Source organism: Lampetra fluviatilis, chromosome 2 (genome assembly GCF_964198595.1).
Source record: "Lampetra fluviatilis chromosome 2, kcLamFluv1.1, whole genome shotgun sequence".
Taxonomy (NCBI): domain Eukaryota; kingdom Metazoa; phylum Chordata; class Hyperoartia; order Petromyzontiformes; family Petromyzontidae; genus Lampetra; species Lampetra fluviatilis.
In genome coordinates this window covers 6,336,459-6,355,361 of record NC_136276.1, presented here as the reverse complement: position 1 = coordinate 6,355,361, position 18,903 = coordinate 6,336,459, and the positions used below count along the sequence as shown (strand labels likewise).

The window sequence follows — 18,903 nt, the reverse complement described above, 5'->3', positions numbered from 1 at the left end:
ACACCCCCACCCTCACACCCACACACCCCCACACCCCCACCTCCACACCCCCACCCCCACACCCACACACCCCCACACCCCCACACCTCCACCTCCACACCCCCACCCCCACACCCACACACCCCCACACCCCCCACCTCCACACCCCCACACCCCCACACCCCCACCTCCACACCCCCACCCCCACACCCCACACCCCCACCCCCACACCCCCACCCCCCACCTCCACACCCCACCCCCACACCCCCCACCCCCACCCCCCACGACCCCCACACCGCCCACACCCCCACACCCCCACCTCCACACCCCCACCCCCACACCCACACACCCCCACACCCCCACCCCCACACCCCCACACCTCCACCTCCACACCCCCACCCCCACACCCACACACCCCCACCCCCCACCTCCACACCCCCACACCCCCACACCCCCACACCCACACACCCCCACACCCCCACACCCCCACACCCCCACTTCCACACCCCCCACCCCCACACCCCCACACCCCCCACACCCACACACCCCCACACCCCCCACCCCCACACCCCCACACCCCCACACCTCCACCTCCACACCCCCACCCCCACACCCCACACCCCCACACCCACACACCCCCACACCCCCACCTCCACACCCCCACACCCCCCACACCCCCACCTCCACACCCCCACCCCCACACCCCACACCCCCACACCCCCCACCTCCACACCCCCACCCCCACCTCCACACCCCACCCCCACACCCCACCTCCACACCCCCACACCCCCACCCCCCACACCCCCACCCCCACCTCCACACCCCACCCCCACACCCCCACCTCCACACCCCCACACCCCCCACACCCCCACCCCCACACCCCCACCCCACCACCTCCACACCCCACCCCCACACCCCCACCTCCACACCCCCACACCCCCACACCCCCACCCCCACACCCCCACACCCCCACCCCCACACCCCCACCTCCACACCCCCACACCCCCACACCCCCACACCCCCACCCCCCCACCCCCACCTCCACACCCCCACACCCCCACACCCCCACCCCCACACCCCCACCCCCACACCCACACACCCACACCCCCACACCCCCACACCCCCACACCCCCATACTCCACCCACACCCCCACACCCACACCCCCCCACACCCCCACACCCCCACCCTCACCCCATACCCCCCCACCCCCACCCCAACACCCCCACACCCCCACCCCCCACCCCCACACCCACACCCCCACACCCACACCCACACCCCACACACCCCCACCCTCACACCCGCACACCCCACCCCCACCCCCACACCCCACCCCTGGCTTTTCCTTACCACGCTTCATTGTTATTCTTCTCTTCCCCCTCCCTGTTTCACCCCCCCCCCCCCTCCTCATTGAAATCTTCATCTTCCCCCTTGGTTGGGGCCAGCGGGGGGTTGGGGGGGGGCTACTCCCGTACTCCCCCCCCCCCCCCCCCCCAAAAAAACATTTTTAAAAGTAACAAAAATAATCCCTATAATACAGGCTTTTGGGTTAGATCGCGTAAATGTATAATTGTGTCCTTAATCCCGCCACCACCCGACACAGCCAATTAGTAAGGTTTGTCACGTAAACAGAGCATGCCAATTCGTTACTCGTAATGTTGTCGCTTGGCTCTCCAACACACCAGCGTGCTGAACTAGTAAGGAATTGGCACGTTCTGTTTACGTCACAAACCTTACTAATTAGCTGTGTCGGGTGGTGGCGGGATTAAGGACACATTCCTATATTGAAACGATCTAACCCAGAAAAAACCTGTATTATGGAATGATATTGGTCGTGAAAGCCTACGTGTTAAAACATAATCCCCCACGTGTAAAACAAATACACCGTTAGGCTTGCCAAACTATAAAACTTTCCATTTCAACTTCTCGGTTCTTTCGGTAAAGTCACGTAGAATGGAAATAATAAAATAATAAAAATAAAACATCATAAAATAATTCTCACGACGTTTCGGCCACAGCGCAAGCAGCCGTCCTCAGGTGGAGAACAGGTCTGACAGAGTCTCTGTCTTCTCGACAGACCTGTTCTCCACCTGAGGACGGCTGCTTGCGTTGTGGCCGAAACGTCGTGAGAATTATTTTATTATGTTTAATTTTTATTATTTTATTATTTCCATTCTACGTGACTTTACCGACAGAACCAAGAAGATGAATCCCTGCAGTCACGAAAGCTTTAAATCGAAATCTCCTTTCAAATTAACCGATGTTTGTTGTTGTTGTTGTCATTTTTCCAACTCGTCCCGGCGCGTCCTGACAACCGCCGCGTGCTGCAGAGAAAGTGGTGCTGAAGCCCAACGACGTGTCGGTGTTCACGACGCTCAGCGTCAACGGGCGGCTCTTCGTGTGTGCCCGCGACCTCATCGACTCGCTGGTGGGCGCCGCTTCCTGCTGCTCGCCCCCCTGCCCGCCCCCCTGCCCGCCCCCCTGCCGCCCTGAGCCGGCGTTTCTCCGCACTCTGCCCTAAGTTTGTCCCCCTGTGCGGCGGCGAAGAGGAGGAGCGCTGCTCTGCTTCAGCGCTCCGTGTCTGTGGGGCACAGTTTGTTTTCTGAATCGTTAAACTGGCACGTGTAGATGCGCGTGGGCTGTGCCTGCATATGTGTGCACGCACTCACGGTCAATCCGCCCCTGCGTGAGGGTCTCCGCACGTTGTGCGGGGTCACGGGGTTATTCCACCATCCTTCACCATGCTGCTCAGAGTGAGTCAAGAACAAAAACGTTGAAGCGTGATACAACACTGCCCTCTGCTGATAATGTAGGCACACAGCAGCCTTTTTAAGTAAGGGAATTGCCCATCCGAGCACTAACCAGCCTTTAAAATCCTGCTTAGCTTCTGAGATGATTTTGCAAAAGGTTTCTGAGCGATTTGGTCATCGGCAATTAAACCTATGTCGTACCTATAAAACATATTAAGCAGGCCGTCGTGCGTGCATGTGCACGCGTGTGTTTCACTGCACCCGTTACAATGAATTTACTTAATTTTCGATGTCGCCGTTTGCCGGGCTCAGCCCCACTGCGGGTGGGTTTGGTTGCCGGAGACCTGGGGCCGGTGTGAGGGAGTGTGCGTCGTCACGTGAGCGTGCGTGTGGCCGCGTGTGTGCGTCGTCACGCGAGCGTGCGTCGTCACGCGTGTGTGCGTGTGGCCGCGTGTGTGCGTGTGGCCGCAGACGCCACTAGCGGAGCAGGAGGGCCCCGCCGTGGGCTCGGTCGGCACCTTCGAGGTGATGGGCTCCAAGGATCTGGCTCACCAGCTCACAGTCTACGACTGGGAACTCTTCCACTGCGTGCACGAGGTGAGGCCACACGAATTGAGGTCCCCCGAGTTGAGGGGGAGGTTTTAGAAAGGAGGTTTTAAAAAAAAAAAAAAATTGATGTGTATAATGAATGCATATGATTCAATGACACTGTGGATGCACGCGCACCTACATCCAGCTTTCGAGCCTGTGGACAGATTGTCTCTCCGAGTTAAAAGCACGGCTGCGGTGCAATGTGCTAAGAGTTACAATGGCGTTGGACGAGCTATAAATACGTGCAAAATTAATGTTTAAAGCGTTGTTGCAGATTAAACACGCATCGCTGCCGCTGAGCGTTTTCTCCGACCCTCCCATCCTCTCCCTTCATGTGCCCGGATTTCCCCCATCCCCGCCGCTCTCCCCTGCGGCCACGCGGCTCGCGTCCCAGCTGGAGCTCATATACCACACGTTTGGGCGACACAACTTCAGAAGGACTACGGCAAACCTGGACCTGTTCCTGCGGCGCTTTAACGAGCTGCAGTTTTGGGTGCTCACCGAGATCTGCCTCTGCCAGCAGCTGAGCAAGCGCGTGCAGCTGCTGCGCAAGTTCATCAAGGTGGCCGCACAGTAAGTCTCCCGAACGACGGGGCGAGATGAAGCACACGGGCCAGCAGAGGGCAGCCACGCGCCATCGACACGGGCAGCACTCGCCAACATGCACACGCGTCCGCTGACACCCACATTGCACATTAGTACCAACCTGGCACCACCACCACCACCACGAACACCCCACCACCATCTCCACGCACACACCACCACCACGAACACACCGCCACCATAGCACGCATCACCAATCACATGTCACCAACATAGCATCACCACAAGGACAAAGTTCCCCCATATAGGCTTTAACAGACTGTTGGAGCAAGCGCTGTTAGCGAGCACAGGCACGGCACGTGATACGGTAGGTGGCCAGCACCGCACCCAGTTGACCTAGGGGAGACACAGGACCGGTTCAGATATTCTCCACGGACGTTGGCCGTGAGCGGGGATCCAACTCGGGTCACCGGGTTTGTTGAGCGGCGCGCTCACCACTGCGCCACCGCTCCCCAACATCACCACCACCCACACACCCTCGGCCTGCGTCGGTCACCGCAGCGGCACTGTGAGGCTACAGCTGGCTTGCGTGCGCTCCCGTGTCCTCGTCTCCCTCCCCCCCCCTCCTGTGCTGTGCTTCCCCAGCTGTAAGGAGTACCGCAACCTCAACTCGTTCTTCGCCATCGTGATGGGGCTGAGCAACGTCGCCGTGAGCCGCCTCACGCAGACCTGGGAGGTAAAAGTGACACGGCGCACGCACGCGGTTTCTCGTCTCGGCCCGGCCTAAAACGGCGCCGCTCCGTGACAAACAGCATTGGTGCCACCGAGAAACTTACCCCGACGCCTTGAGTTGAACGCCTTGACAATGCTGTGTTTTTTTTTTGCGTGGCTTCAGAAACTTCCCGGAAAATTCAAGAAAATCTACTCGGAATTCGAAAGTCTCATGGTGAGGAAACCGACCAGGTTCGATGTGGTCAAAGCACTCGGAAAGTTGCGAGTATAAAAAAATGAGGCGGCGGTCAACAGAACTAATCACTCCTGTCGGTGGGAAATTTGTTAAATGAGTACCAGTTTAGCGGACGGTTAAAAGTTTTTTTGGCATAGAAATTTTGGAGGTTCCAGTACTGATTGCAGAAGTCATATACTTTGCAGAAGTGTCAGATGTCAGTGCGAGATGTTATCTCCCTCGCCTGGTATGCAGGAGGTCATGGATTCGATTCCAATCCTGACGCCTGTATATTTGGAGTTTGCATGGTCTCTCCACGTGGTCGCGTGGATTTTTCTCCGGGTCCTCCGGTTTTTTCCTCCACATTTAGAAACATGCATTTAGAGTATTTGGCAGCTATACATTTCCACACGATACGCCACTTCGTTGGGCTACCATTTGTGGCCAGGTCGCTTCTACAGTTACATTTTAGATGGCGATGAGTGCTGTCCCTTTGTTCCCTTGAGCGGGAAGGCTCTGACTTTGCCTGGAATAAAAATAATAACATCCTCAAGTGGGCCCCGTCACCATGGTGGGGGCAACCCCCCACATGGGCGTGATATTCTTTTTTCCCCGGCTGAGCTACAAGCGGCTATAGAGAGACTCATCGCCGCGTTTCCACCGCGCTGGTTCTCATCAGTCTGTCCCCGTTGTGCTGCCGTTGGCACGCCAGGACCCGTCTCGCAACCACCGCGCGTACCGCATGGCCGTGTCCAAGCTCGAGCCGCCGTACATCCCGTTCATGCCGCTGCTCATGAAGGGTGAGTTCAGCCACTCGATTGTCACTGTACTTCACCGAGTACCACCATCATCATTCTTGTTGTTGTTATTCGTGTTGCGCTGATTTCACGACTAAGTGATCTTTCCTTTACAGACATGACATTTACGCACGAGGGGAACAAGACCTTCATCGACAGCCTGGTGAATTTTGAAAAAATGGTGAGCACCCATTTATTCATTCATTCATTTTTTTTGATTGCAAACACCTCGGACGACGTGTGAGGTGCCATAGATAAGCTCGAACGTAATCGACGGCACCCTCCTTGTAACGCCGCGCTTCTCCGCCCGGTGGCCGGACCAATGTGGAGCGGTTGCCGTCATCGTCCCGTTGAGGAAAACATGGCGGAGACATCTTCTTGGTTATTTCGGTAAAGTCACGTAGAAGGGAAGTAATAAAATAATAAAAATAAAACATATTATTTTATTACTTCCCTTCTACGTGACTTTACCGAAAGAACCAAGAAGATGAATCCCTGCAGTCACGAAAGCTTTGAATCTAAATGGCGGAGACATGTCTAACGAACTGAAAACCGCCGTGCATGTGGTGATACGGTGCCGGTCGGCGGGTGGAACCCCTTCTTTCTTGTGTCTGCGCAGCACATGATCGCCGAGACGGTGCGTACGGTGCGGGTGTGTCGCAGCCGCTCCTTCAGTAAGCGTCGCACGCCCTCACCCATCGCTTACAATTACAAGGTCGCACTCATTGCGTACAAAGTGCTTTCCACGAGTGAACCACAACACCTTTGCCGATCGTGTCAAAGAGCACAAGCCAACATGCGAACTCCGGTCATCCTCGCAGCGGCTTTTGGTTAACCATTGAACAAAGACGACCACTGCATCGCGCACTTTCGGATGCGCTTCTACGGCCCCCCGGAACGCGCTCCTCCTTCCCATATTAGGCAGCCACGAGAGCAATGCACTTTTAAAATTTTAATTGAAAACTAATTTCTTCAGAACTGCCTTTTGCGTTAAGTTTGTTGCCCTTCCCCCGCATCTCGGCTGGTCTGAAAGAAGTTCAACATGAACACAGACACCAGAACCACGTGCCTCCCATTCGTCAGCCACTGCACATACCGCGGTCACCTTGACGCAAAGGGTGATTTTAGCGTTAAAGCCCCTTGTGTCGTGATCGCTTTGTGTTTGTTGTGAGACGTGGGGCAGACGTCTCGCGCGCACGGTAGCGCGGCACGACCACGTGGTGATTGTCTGCATCTTGAGCCACAATTCCCCACCCACTTACGATGATGCACGCAAGCCTTCACACATCCATCTGTGCTCATTCTTATGCTCGCAAACGTCGTGTGTGTACATGTACAGCCCTTTTTTGTCAATCCACCGCTAGATGAAATCGCCTCCACAAGCCGGGCTTATTTGTCCATACTTCCCCTCGCTGGTAAGTAGGGCTTGGAGCATAGACACATGGGGGGCTTAGAACGAGACACACCTGTAATCCAGCACTGTGGAGGCAGCGAGGGTTGATGGAGCACACACAGACGTCGTGAAACTCGCTTCGCGCGGGTCTCGAAGAAGTTGCCGTACCCCGGCTCGCCAGGAGAAGGAGGTACAGAGAATGGGGACCACCCCGCCTGTTCCATCTGTACGGGATTGGAGCGACGCTCCAGTTTCCTCTCACTTGTAAACGCTCGTTAAGTGGCCAATGACACTTTCATATTTGGAGGTACTTTGAGGGGGTAAATCTGGCGCTGGATCACTGCCTGGCTGCCTTTCCCCCCTTGGCTGCTTCCTCGCGCTGAGTGAGCGGACACTGTGCACGTGACAAGTTCAGATTATTGTCGGTACTACAGTGGCATTTTTGCTGGACTGCCCTCTGCGGGCGCACAACGTAACCGATGACCGAATCAACGTGGAGTTCGACCGATCTCGTCAGATCGTGGAAGCTTCGCATGGTTGGGCCTGGGAAGTGTCCTAGGATGTATGGTCACCATGCCTAACGAGCGTTATCGGCTGCGACATCGTGATATTTTCATGAGAATGCCGTTGTAATGTTTGTGAATGTGTAGTTAAAGATGGAGTTGTGGCGATTCCTGGCCACGCCCGACATCAGTGGCGAGCGATATCTGAACAACCCCCATGACCGAAAGGCGTGCGGAGGCCTTCGTCCAGCAGTTCATTTACCGAGGGCCGTACATGACGTGAATGCTCTGCGCGTGTTCCGCCCCCAGGCCCCGACCCATCGCTCGCCGCCAAGAACCACGCAGACGTGCGCGCCTACGTGCGGCAGCTGGCTGTCATCGACAACCAGCGCACGCTCTCGCAGCTCTCCAACAAGCTGGAGCCGCGGCGCCCCTGAGCCCCCCCCTGGTGTCAGCGCCCCGTCGCCGCTCCCCCCGCCCCCAACCCCCGCTGCTGCCCCTCGAGGCGGCTGCCCCTCGAGGTGGCTGCCCCTCGAGGTCGCTCTGATCGGCGCCACCGCTGCGCCCAGTGAGGGGCGGCGGTGGTGGCGTTGGCGCTAGGAAGCGCCGACGTCTCCGGCACCGGCAACGCCGACGCGAGTTGAAGCGTGATCCGTTTACGCTCACCGCCACGCGACCCCCACGACCCCCACGACCCCGCGACCCCGCGACCCCACGACTCCGCGACCCCCCGACCCCACGACCCCGCGACCCCAACGGCCGCATGGCACTCGTCTCGATTGCACAAAGTTTTTGAAGCACACGGAAATGTGAATCTCTGCACATGCAGACTTGCAGCGGGAAAACGTTCACTAAGATTTGTACTTTTTTTCTACAGCTAGTGAAGCTCGGTATATTCTGGTGATTTTCTTTTTTATCGCTGGTTTTATTTGATTTTGAATGTTTTTATTCCTGACATTTCTCGACAGTTTTTTTGTGGCTTTGAACGATGACCCTGTGAGGCACCCCCATTGCACCGTGCGGTTGACTTCTGTTCTCTTTCGTTAAAACGCTCGCTAAAACCTGGCCGCCGATTTATCAGGCTGCATCCCCCCCCCCCCCCCCCCCCTCGGTCGTGTCAACACGGCACTTGTATACTATTTCTGTAAAAGTCATGACGCCGAGGTGGCCGATTTTACCGCCCGTTCAATCGCTGTTGTCTCTTCGTCGACGAAGCTTTGCGTTGACTGCAAAGGAAGCCGCCGCCTGTGCTTCACAACTTCTGCGGCACCGAAGTCTTAACCGTTTGTTAATGATTTTTTTTCCTGTTGCAAAGAAGGGGCTTAACTAAGTTTCCAGCCTAAAAAAGAAAAAAAAAACACGCTCCAAGCAAAGCACAGAATGCTTTTTAAAAATGTTGTGGACAAAAAAAGAATGATTGTGTAGTAAAATACACAAACGGAATGCGTGCGAACGGAGCGATTTCTTTGCTTTTCTCTTGGGAAGGAAGAGATGGTATTTTTGCATTTTTATATAATTGAAATTAGAGTCGACCTGCAGCGGCACAAAACCTTTCGAGCCGTGCACGCGCGTTCTCCCGGATGCCGCTTTGCGGTGTAAAACTGCAGAATTACCAACTCCCTTCAGAAACATGCTCGGTCACGCGTTGCGTGCATGACCTTTGCGTACGTTCATCGCGCCACGTTCAAGGTTACTGTTCGTCGGCTGCAGTTGTTAAATGACGCCTGCAAGCTTGCAGGGTGTGAGATGAGACCTCCCCGCGTCTCCGCTGTGCCCCGGTTCGTGCCACAGTCCGTGCCCGGCGCACACCGGCGTCGAGTAAGACAAAGCTGCGTACGGAGGAGGTTTGCGCGGTTTTAGCTTCTGCAGCTCTCCGATGTGTATTTCCGTGGCCGTACAGCATGTTGCCTGACGTCTTTGAAGCGGCTGCCATCGCGATTAGCGCCTCCCATTGGCGTACGTCAGCTATGCACGATGCGAAAGAAGTTCTCCGTGCGTACGTGCATCGTGTCGAACGAACAACACCACGCGTCTCAACCCGACGTACGCACCCGGAGCGCTTGCAACCAACGTTGAGTGACCGCCGACGCCAGCGCGCCGCGGCGCCAGCTGCACGCCGAGGCGCGTGGGGTGGCACAGCGGCCACGCGCACGCCGTGAGAGCCTCTCGCGTGAGGCTCTCACGAGAGCGCTCGCGTGAGAGCCTCTCACGTGAGACTCTCGCGAGAGCGCTCGCGTGAGGAGCCCGTAGCGCCGCGCTCGCACGCGGCTCCGCGTTTGTACGAGCCGTGAGCGGAGCGTCGCCGACCGCCGCGATTTGCCGTTGTTTCTCAATGGCAATTTTACACCGAAGGCATGAGGTCCCCCCCCCCCCCCCCCCCCCAGTGTAGCCTTGACAAGACTGTTGGGGCGAGTGGTGTTGGCGAGCAGCACCTCAGGCATTTACATCGCCTGCTAGCCGAGCTTGCAATTCGTGTAGCGCGGCGCTAGGAAAGTAGCCGTGGTGTGACCAGTTCCCTGATATGAACTTGGGAAATGTAAATGTCACTGTCTCCAAAGGAACAATCGCCTTGTTTCGGTGGTGATTGTGGCTGATGCTCAGGCACTCAAATGTAGGTGGTGGTGTGTGTGTGGGGGGGGGGTCATGCTGACAAGTGTTCATTTGTCAATAGTAATTAGTGATGTGCATATGCATGGTGATCTGTTGAGCAGGGAGAATTGACCGCACTGATGAGTGGTGTGCGTGTGGCGGTGCTGATGAGTCGTGTAGCAGTGCTGACGAGTGGTGCACGTGGCGGTGGTGATGAAGTGGTGTGAGTGGTGGTGCTGATGACGAGGGCCAGGCAACAGGGGAGGGATACTGAAGCTCGCATTGCTCAGCCCCGCACCCGCAACAGTAACTTTGGCGCTTCCCAGGAATAAATCTGCCCAGGAGTTCTCAGACATGGGTCGTGTTGTTGAACTGCTGTGCAAATCCCAGTTTCGTTCAATTTACCATGTTCATGCATTTAACGGTCAACTTTATTCCAAGTGTTAAACTGTTGGAGGTATCCAAACACTGTGTACTGTATTGTTTATGGCCAAAATGTGTTTTTGCTGTCGTCAACCAAATGTGTTGCACATGAACACAGTACGCACTATGATACAATTACCTTTAGCGCTGCGTTTTTTTGTTTTAAACGCGCAATCTCATTGCAACTACTGAATTGGCAAACCCTACTAAACTATGGCGCAAGCTTTATTAATCTCTCACCTGTTCTTATAATTCGGGTTTAATTTTGCCAAAAGTATTTAGAAAATGACGAACCTGTTACTTTCTTTTGTATAGCCCAGTATTTATTGTTAATTTATATGCACATCTATATTGTAATATAATTAACCGTGTACATGTCTCCCTGCAATTAGACGTTTTTAGTCGTATATTAAACGGAGAAGCGTGCTGATTACTTGCTGCTAGCGTATCTCCAGCACCCTCGCATACATGCCAACATGTTTTAAGCCTGAGTTACCCCTTGGATTATACATCGATCTCTTTGCCATGCTCTTGCAAGGCAGCAAGTGGGTTCTTGCAATAATATATACAACTGTCACTTTGTCGTGCATGTATTTAATTAAAAAAAATACAAAAAGTGTTGGTATGATCATGGCATGGCTCTGGGTTTTATTGACATTTTAAAAATATATATTTTAACGTGATGAGACCTCTCTCCGCGCGTTGCTGGGATGTGGCAGAAATAACCGTGGGGGTTGTGACGATGTCAGGTGGCGTTACTGCTCAAGTGGAGAAGGCCCTCTCTGAATTCCCTCTCTCCTTGAAGGCCGGCTCTGTAGTAAAACAGAAAACACAAGACTCTGTACTCAATGATTTATTTCACTCTGGACACTCACACCAATGACTCTGTAAAAATGCCGGCAGTTAAAGCGAGATTAAAGACAAAGCAGATGCAGGGGGCAATTAAGACCCCGTTGCGGTAAAGGAGGCGAGACAACTTTTGACGACGATGCCGAGCTTTGGATCGGCCATGACAACCGAGGGGCTTTCACGTCGTTAGAGCCCCCTTTTTTTAATGCGCTTGCCCCATTTCCAACTGCGTTAGCAAGCACGCTTTCCCGGCCGCATTAGTAGTTTGTGTTCAATAAACGTCCCGAATAAAATATGCATGATTATTTCAAAAGCATTCGCCACAATTGGCCATTTTTAAGCCCATTACTGTCACCGTACTGTCGTCTTGCCTCGGCTTGGACTAAAAGACCTTGCCATCGCGGATGGATAAATTACGTTCTTGTTTTGGCCATTGCTCTATAATCGCCGCAGCGTCCTTTATCTCCACTCTCCTTGCCAAGACGCTCGTGATAGGGCCCACCGAGACCCCCCCGAATCGCACCAGGAATCCCGCGCGGCGCTCGTGAACTCCGCCGCCTCGTTCATTTCGCGGTCGCCTCGAGAACCATGGGTGGAAAAACCCCGATTTTTCCAGCGGCAGGCATCGGGTTTTTTTTCTTTAGTACAATTAAACCCGATTTCGGGGAATTAAAACTTGGTTTGATGAATACGAAACTCTGATCCGAGGCTTAGGCTGCTTCCTCGTCGGTGCTGCTATCATACTCGGGGGGCCGTCGGGCACGGGGTAGTCGTAGAATGCGGCGGGCAGGTTGGTCTTGATGAACACGAGCTTCTCCACAATCGTGGGCGCCAGTGAGTTCCTTCGCTTGGAATGGATGAAGCCCATCGTTGAGAAGTTAGCGAAGTGCGGTTCTGCAATTAGAACCAATGAAACCGGATTTCTCCCAATCTCAGATGATCGGGTTTAATATAAAAAGACAATTAAACCCGATTGTAAAAAACCCAACTGTACCACCTTTGTCGAGAACATGGCGTGGCGTTCTGCTGCTGCTGCGAAACAGGAAGACTTCTTCACAATTCTCGCTAACCGCCTGATGAAGCCGGTTGTAAATCACCAGCGGGAATGACGTCGTACTGGAATTGTAAATGTTGTGCGTTTACTCTCCAACACACCGGTGGTGCTGAAGTCGTCACCAAATGGCACGTTTTGTTCACGTGACGAACCTGACCGATCGGTCGCGACGGGTGGTGGTGGTGGCGGCGGATTTAACGACACATTCACGCGATCTCACTCCAAAACCCTTTGTCGTGGATATTGGTCGCGAAAGCCCGCGTGTTAAAGCGGTGCCGGCTAATGCTGGCTCTACCACTTCCCACGGCACCTGCACCTATTGTCCGTGCAGTCCCCAGGGAGGAATGAGCCACAACAACCGGCGTCGAGGATGTGGATGCGAGTTTGTTGTTTTGTGGGATGAGGGCGGGGGAGGGGTTATCGCTCTATACCTACAACCGTACGGTACTGCTGGTCCAGATGTCTTGCGACTACCCCCCCCCCCCCAAGTCATCGGCCCATAACACATTTTTCTATTTGCATACTCATATCTGTTTTAAATAAACCTTACTTTCCAAAATATTACATTTTACAAAATTCAAATGAGGGACGGGTCACAAGACATCTGGACCACTCTGTACTTCCTACCCCCACTGGGGAGCCGATTAAACGACGCGGATTCTGAATCCACCACGGGGGCTGGGGGGGGCTGGGGGGGCTGGGGGAGGCTGGGGGGGCTGGGGGGGGCTGGGGGGGCTGTGGGGGGCTGGGGGGGGCTGGAGGGGGCTGGGGGGGGGACTGGGGGGGGCTGGGGGGGGCTGGGGAGGGGCTGGGGGAGGCGGGGGGGGCTGGGGGAGCTGGGGGAGGGGCTGGGGGAGGCTGGGGGGGCTGGGGGAGCTGGGGGAGGGGCTGGGGGGGCTGGGGGGGGGGGCTGGGGGGGCTGGGGAAGGGGCTGGGGGGGGCTGGGGGGGCTGGGGGGGGCTGGGGGGGGGCTGCAGGGGCGCGCCCACGGGCCCTCTCTGCTCCGCAAGGCGCTCGCTCGCGGCCAAACCCCTCCGAGGGGAAACTGCTGTCTGTCTGTCGCGGTGGAACTCTGACTCCTCAGAGGGGTTTCTTCACCGCCGCTGCCAGGGGCGCGCGTCGATTCCACTCCTTGCGTTCTTGGCAGCGGCGCAACACCGTGGCGGGAGCGAGTCGAGGTTGTCTGGTGGCCACGGCGAGAGAGGGCTTCTTCAGAAGCGAGCGGAGAGATCGAGAGAGAGAGAGCGAGACGACGCCGCTGGCTGAACTCTGCGCGCAAGTCGCTGATCCACATCTGGACTTGAATCAACGACGTCCATTGCGTCTCGACGGACGCGGTGGCGGCGATTGTGCGGCGTGGGCGACGGGGAAAAGCCGCGTCAGGTCGAAGTCTTCATGCCGCGCGAGAGGGGCGACCCCGCCGAGCGGCAGATTCATTTTGTATCGGCTCCCACCCGCGGCCCCCTCCATCCCTTCCTCCCTCCTCCTCCCTCCCTCCTCCTCCCTCCTCCTCCCTACCTCCTCCTCCCTACCTCCTCCTCCCTACCTCCTCCTCCCTACCTCCTCCTCCGCCCCTTCTCCTCCTCACCTGTGGCCCGCTAACCGCGCGCGCTCTCTTCCCTCTCTCTCCTCTCTCTCTCACCTGCCGCACCAAGCTGAGTGCAAACACGTGCGTTCCAACAACAACACGAGCGCCGGTTTGTTCACGTCCTCGCCCATAACGACGGAGTCTGGTGGCTGTCAGGGACGGCTGCGGGGTGGGGGGCCTTACGTGGTACTGTAGAGGCAGCAGACAAAGACCCCCCCCCCTCCCCCGTGTCGCCTTCACAGACTGTTGCGGCAAGTTGCCCTGAGCGAGTAAGCGCACCCTATGAAGGCCGGCACGGCACACGAGGGGGTGAGTGTGGCCGCGCACCACGCCCGGCCGCCTTTGCCTCCCGAGTGGCGATGTTTACTACACACCGCACCAAGGTACTCGTTTTGAGGCTGAGTAGACCTAGGGGAGGCCCAGGACCGGTGTCAGATAATCTTCACTGGTGTTGCCTGTGAGCGGGAGTCGAACTCGGGTGTCCGGGTTCGTTGCGCAGCGCGCTAGCCGCTTACACTACCGCTCAGCAGAGGGCAGTGGTGCAGCAGGAACATCCATTGTTCTGTGCTCTCGTATCGACCCCCCCCCCCCGCCTTCATCAAATGGCATTGACCATCGTGGCGAAGTATGGTTTATTAACCCCCACGACCCGTACGGCGTGGGGAGCCCCCCCTCATCCAGCAGTGGACTGACAAAAGCGCCGTACCTGTGTGAACGAATGTCCTTCGTCCAAATCCTAGCCTGGTAACTAAAACCTCGGATCAGAGAGCGTGAGGCTCAGTGAGACAGAGCGCTCCTCTGGCACGCTAGGTTAATCCTGATATATTAATTCACATTCCTCGCCTTTTGTTGACAACTTTGCTATTTATGAAAGTCCAAAGGTCGCTCCATTTGTGCGCGTGAGATAATATTCAGTTGTCGATGTCACTTTCGTTTCATGGAAAGCGAGCGAATACTGGGAGCTTTAAGGCAGTCAACCAAATGTGGGGTGATAATTGCATTGCGTCCTCGTGAACGGTCCTGAACGGACATGTAGTACCGACTCTCATCAGTGCGAACGGTGTGAATTTAGCGAGTTTTTCGTGAGTTTAAGCGTTGCGCAAAGCTCTCTAAAACCGCACCAAAGGAACAACAGGTCATTAAAAGCTATGGGCTCTGTAATGTTACCTGCAACCACGGAATGGCCGGTAAAATCCCAAACAAAATGGATTTCGCGTTCGCCGTTATGACAGCGCTTCTGGATAGGGCTGCCTACTGATTAATTATCTTCTGACAATCGCTTATTGTCCATAAAATGGCCAAATTGGCTGTTGAAAAGGTCACCCTGCAAGACAGAGCCATTCCCCTAAGCGACCCTTTGGCCGGCAAAGGTCGCGCGTTGACGACTCATTCTCTTTGGTTCTTTCGGTAAAGTCACGTCGTTAGAAATAAAATAAAACAAATCACGACGTTTCGTTGACGACTCGTTAATGATCAAAGGATCCTGCGCGTGATGTACACAACTCACCGAGCTCGTTAGCACGCGGCACATGCACAGACGCGACCTCGCCTTTACGACCTGCATGGCAGAGCGGCATTGCTCATCCTAGCAAGGGGGGGGGGGGGTCGATGTTTACTTGACAGTATCTGTCATAATTGTTTTAAAACGCTAACAAAAAAGGGTGACGGGCACGGAACATGCTCACAAAAAAACATTTTGTGTGTTTTATGCCTTTTTTTGATAGCAGCTTGGGCAAGCAAGAGGAACTTGGTCATGTTACAAACTGTTGGGGGCAAGTGCTTTTAGCTAGCACCTATGAAGGCCGCCCGCCTTTGTCTCCCCAGTGCTGATGTTTACACACCGCACCAAGCACTCATTTAAGGCCGAGTCAACCTAGGAGAGGCCCAGGACCGGTTCAGTGTCGGGTCGCCGGGTTCGTAGCGCAGCGCGCTAACCGCTACACTTCCGTTCACCCCCCCCCCCACACACACATACGAATCATATATATACTGTATATATATTAGGGATGCGCAAAATGAAAGTGTCCTGACATATTGCAAAAAACCATCACAGACATTTTGCCTCGTTTGACCAATTTATACAGACGCACGCTCGCGGCCCGTGCTGCATTGTGAATGGGGCTCTGCCATGCATCCGGCGTCAGCTGTTTTTGCAAACCGAACTCGAGCAATATTTGTTTGCAACGAAATTGTGAGATGTGCTACTACGAGCTGCTGTAATTGGTTATAGCTAGTTGCACTCTATGTAAATGAGCACTGCTTCCTCGGACAAACAGCACTAACTGGAGTTTGAAGGCTGCGCGGCTGATTGAAGTAATTGCATATTTCTGTGTTGCCTGTACTTAAATGAATACATTAGGCTGTCACCCAGCGGTAACCGAACAGACAATTCCTCAGTGGCAGGCGCTGATTTCTTATTATGCAAGGAGGCAGATTGGGGATGAATCATGCTGCCAATTGCTGCTAGCTGTCCTCCGCTAAATTACTTGTTCATTTTCACTCGCACGCCTGAGTGGCTGTTTTCACAACACAATCGCAATTTTCCACACTCGTCTCCCAGTGTCGCGTGACCTGCCCGGGACCCGCCCGTGATTAGTTGTGCTTTTGGCGAAACGGGCTTCCCGATCGGTGCGCCACATCCTGGCTCAGCAAATGAGCGCGGAGGACGGCGGGTTTAGATGTTTCGCTTGCTTTGGTTCGACAGCTCCGAAAAAAAAAAAAATGTTCTGGGAGTACAATTATTTTTGCACGCGTGATCATTTTATACACCATTAACTCGACAATTATAATGAACATTGACGGCTTTTTTCAAGTTAATTAGTTAGAACATTGCATTATAATTGAATACCTATTTACATTAGTTTAGCGTGGCTATTATTAGCATTAATAAGACTCGGAGGACGTGGTACGCGTGTCGCTACAGAGTAAACAGCAGTGGCTCATTCTTTGGTTCTTTCGGTAAAGTCACGTATAAAGATAAAATAATAAATTAAATAATAGCATACTACAGATAAAATAATAAATTAAATAATAGCATACTACGACGTTTCGATTGCAACACAAGCAATCATCATCAGGTATAAAATAAATAGCAACAAAAATCTAACCAGAAAACTATAGACAGACATATAAGCAGACAGATATCACAAAGATACACAGAGAGAGACCACGTATCGGCACAAAGAGAGAGGTCGTCTCTGTGACGAGGCCTTAAATATAGAGAGGGGGCGGGGGCGGAGAGAGGGAGGGGGCAGATACAAAATTAGCATGTCAATGAGTGGACGACGACGTGGTACGGTACGCAAGCTTGAAAATTATCTTTATACGTGACTTTACCGAAAGAACCAAATAATAATTCCTGCAGTCACGAAAGCTCCAAAATTAAGCAGTGGCTCACTTCCCGATTTTGGTTCGACAACGGGAGTCGAGCCTTGCTGCAGTGTTCGCGTGCACCGCGTTCACCATTGACGTTTAACTTTTACGGCACTTTTACACCCAACCTCCCGTGAACGTCTCCCTCACTTAATGAGTGCAACAGGAGAATAAAACACGCACATTTGGTGCACATAACGGAGAAGAACATCACACGCATAAAGAGCTTAACGATTCCACGTACATCTCACCTAATTTGATATTCCCCAGAGACCAGTGCCCGTGACAGGCCCCCCTCCCCCTCCCCCCCCGTCCATCACCGAGTGCCCCAGCATCCACTTCTTAAAGAGATCCCATTAAACGACCGGTCTACCGGCAGATTTTTTTTTTCCCCAGCGGCTGTAAATCGCCGACGGAGACGCACCGCCGCATTTGGGAATCTAATGAAACGGCCGCATCAGCAGCGGCGAGCGTCTCTTGTCACGCTGCCTTGTCGCATGACAGACGGGCGTAATTTACACGAGATTCCGGCAAAGCTACTCCCAAGCCTGCAGCGCATCACACGGCCATGATTTCCAATTTATATCGCGGGCGCTCCCACCACAGATTTAATTACCAGGCACGTGACAATAAGCGTCGACCAGAACAGATAAGGGGGCTGTTTGCGTTGCCTCGTTAAATGATGTCAGCAATTAAGGCCGATAGACTCCCAGTTCTGAAGTCAAGGTTAAATGAAAGTAGTTTTGCTTGTCAAGCGAGAGATTTAAAAGGGCGCTCGGCCCGTGCATATTGTGAGTCTAATTAGACAGCTATTTAAACATGCAGATACGTTTAATCACCCTGCGTGCACCATCCGTTTTTAATTAGTTCATCACGCTCATCATACTCCAGCTGAAATAAATTGCAATACAGAGATATAATGGATTTCATCAGGATAACTTTCTGATGAAATTGTGCTGATGGAAAACTAAAAAGTGTTTACTCTCATACTCTGTCATTAAATGTCGTACAACTTGATTTCAATTATTGTTTGAAATAATATTTTTTAAACTCTTATGTTTCACAACACTTTTGTACACATACGATCGAATGTCAAGATTCCAAATATACTGTATTTGTTCCTAGATATATTCTCCAAACTTTCAGATTTTTGTTTTTAAAAATCTGTCAGAAAATCAAGCCTGGATACATTTCCGAGAATCCGGATCATTTTGTTTTGTTTCGTATTGATCCAAAACCGAGAATCAATGTGATGTCAAAAGTGGTGTCACGTGGTATCGTTAACGTCACTATTGTTAGAAAGAATACATTATACATGAGCGCACGATGGAAACTATCCGAAAATGTTAAATTGCCACAAATATCATAAAATTGTCCTATTTTTTTTCTCTCTCTAAAATTTGGAAATGAAAATCGAATCCCCGCTCTATATCTGCATACATTTCGCCATGAGTAATTCACCCACTGAAATCACACCGCCCAGGAAACTTTTTTTTTTGTATTACCTGCATCATGAAAAATACGACTG

The 18,903-nt window shown here is 53.6% G+C and overlaps 1 protein-coding gene across 10 annotated transcripts in view; it reads left to right on the top strand.

Moving 5' to 3' along the window:
- RAPGEF4 (Rap guanine nucleotide exchange factor 4) overlaps positions 1–11,299 on the top strand; it is a 92,627-nt gene extending 81,328 nt beyond the window's left edge. For 6 of the 10 annotated variants that reach the window (XM_078866904.1, XM_078866895.1, XM_078866912.1 and 3 more), the window contains 10 exons: positions 2,308–2,405; positions 3,199–3,324; positions 3,713–3,891; positions 4,507–4,597; positions 4,757–4,807; positions 5,520–5,607; positions 5,721–5,785; positions 6,224–6,278; positions 6,969–7,019; positions 7,810–11,297. In XM_078866904.1, coding sequence (XP_078723030.1) covers positions 2,308–2,405; positions 3,199–3,324; positions 3,713–3,891; positions 4,507–4,597; positions 4,757–4,807; positions 5,520–5,607; positions 5,721–5,785; positions 6,224–6,278; positions 6,969–7,019; positions 7,810–7,937 — 932 coding nt within the window. In that variant the 3' untranslated portion in view covers positions 7,938–11,297. Of the gene's footprint in view, positions 1–2,307; positions 2,406–3,198; positions 3,325–3,712; positions 3,892–4,506; positions 4,598–4,756; positions 4,808–5,519; positions 5,608–5,720; positions 5,786–6,223; positions 6,279–6,968; positions 7,020–7,809 lie in introns of all 10 variants that reach the window. The other 4 variants (XM_078866880.1, XM_078866955.1, XM_078866888.1 and 1 more) reach the window with 3 other exon arrangements.
- Positions 11,300–18,903: the final 7,604 nt, after the last annotated feature.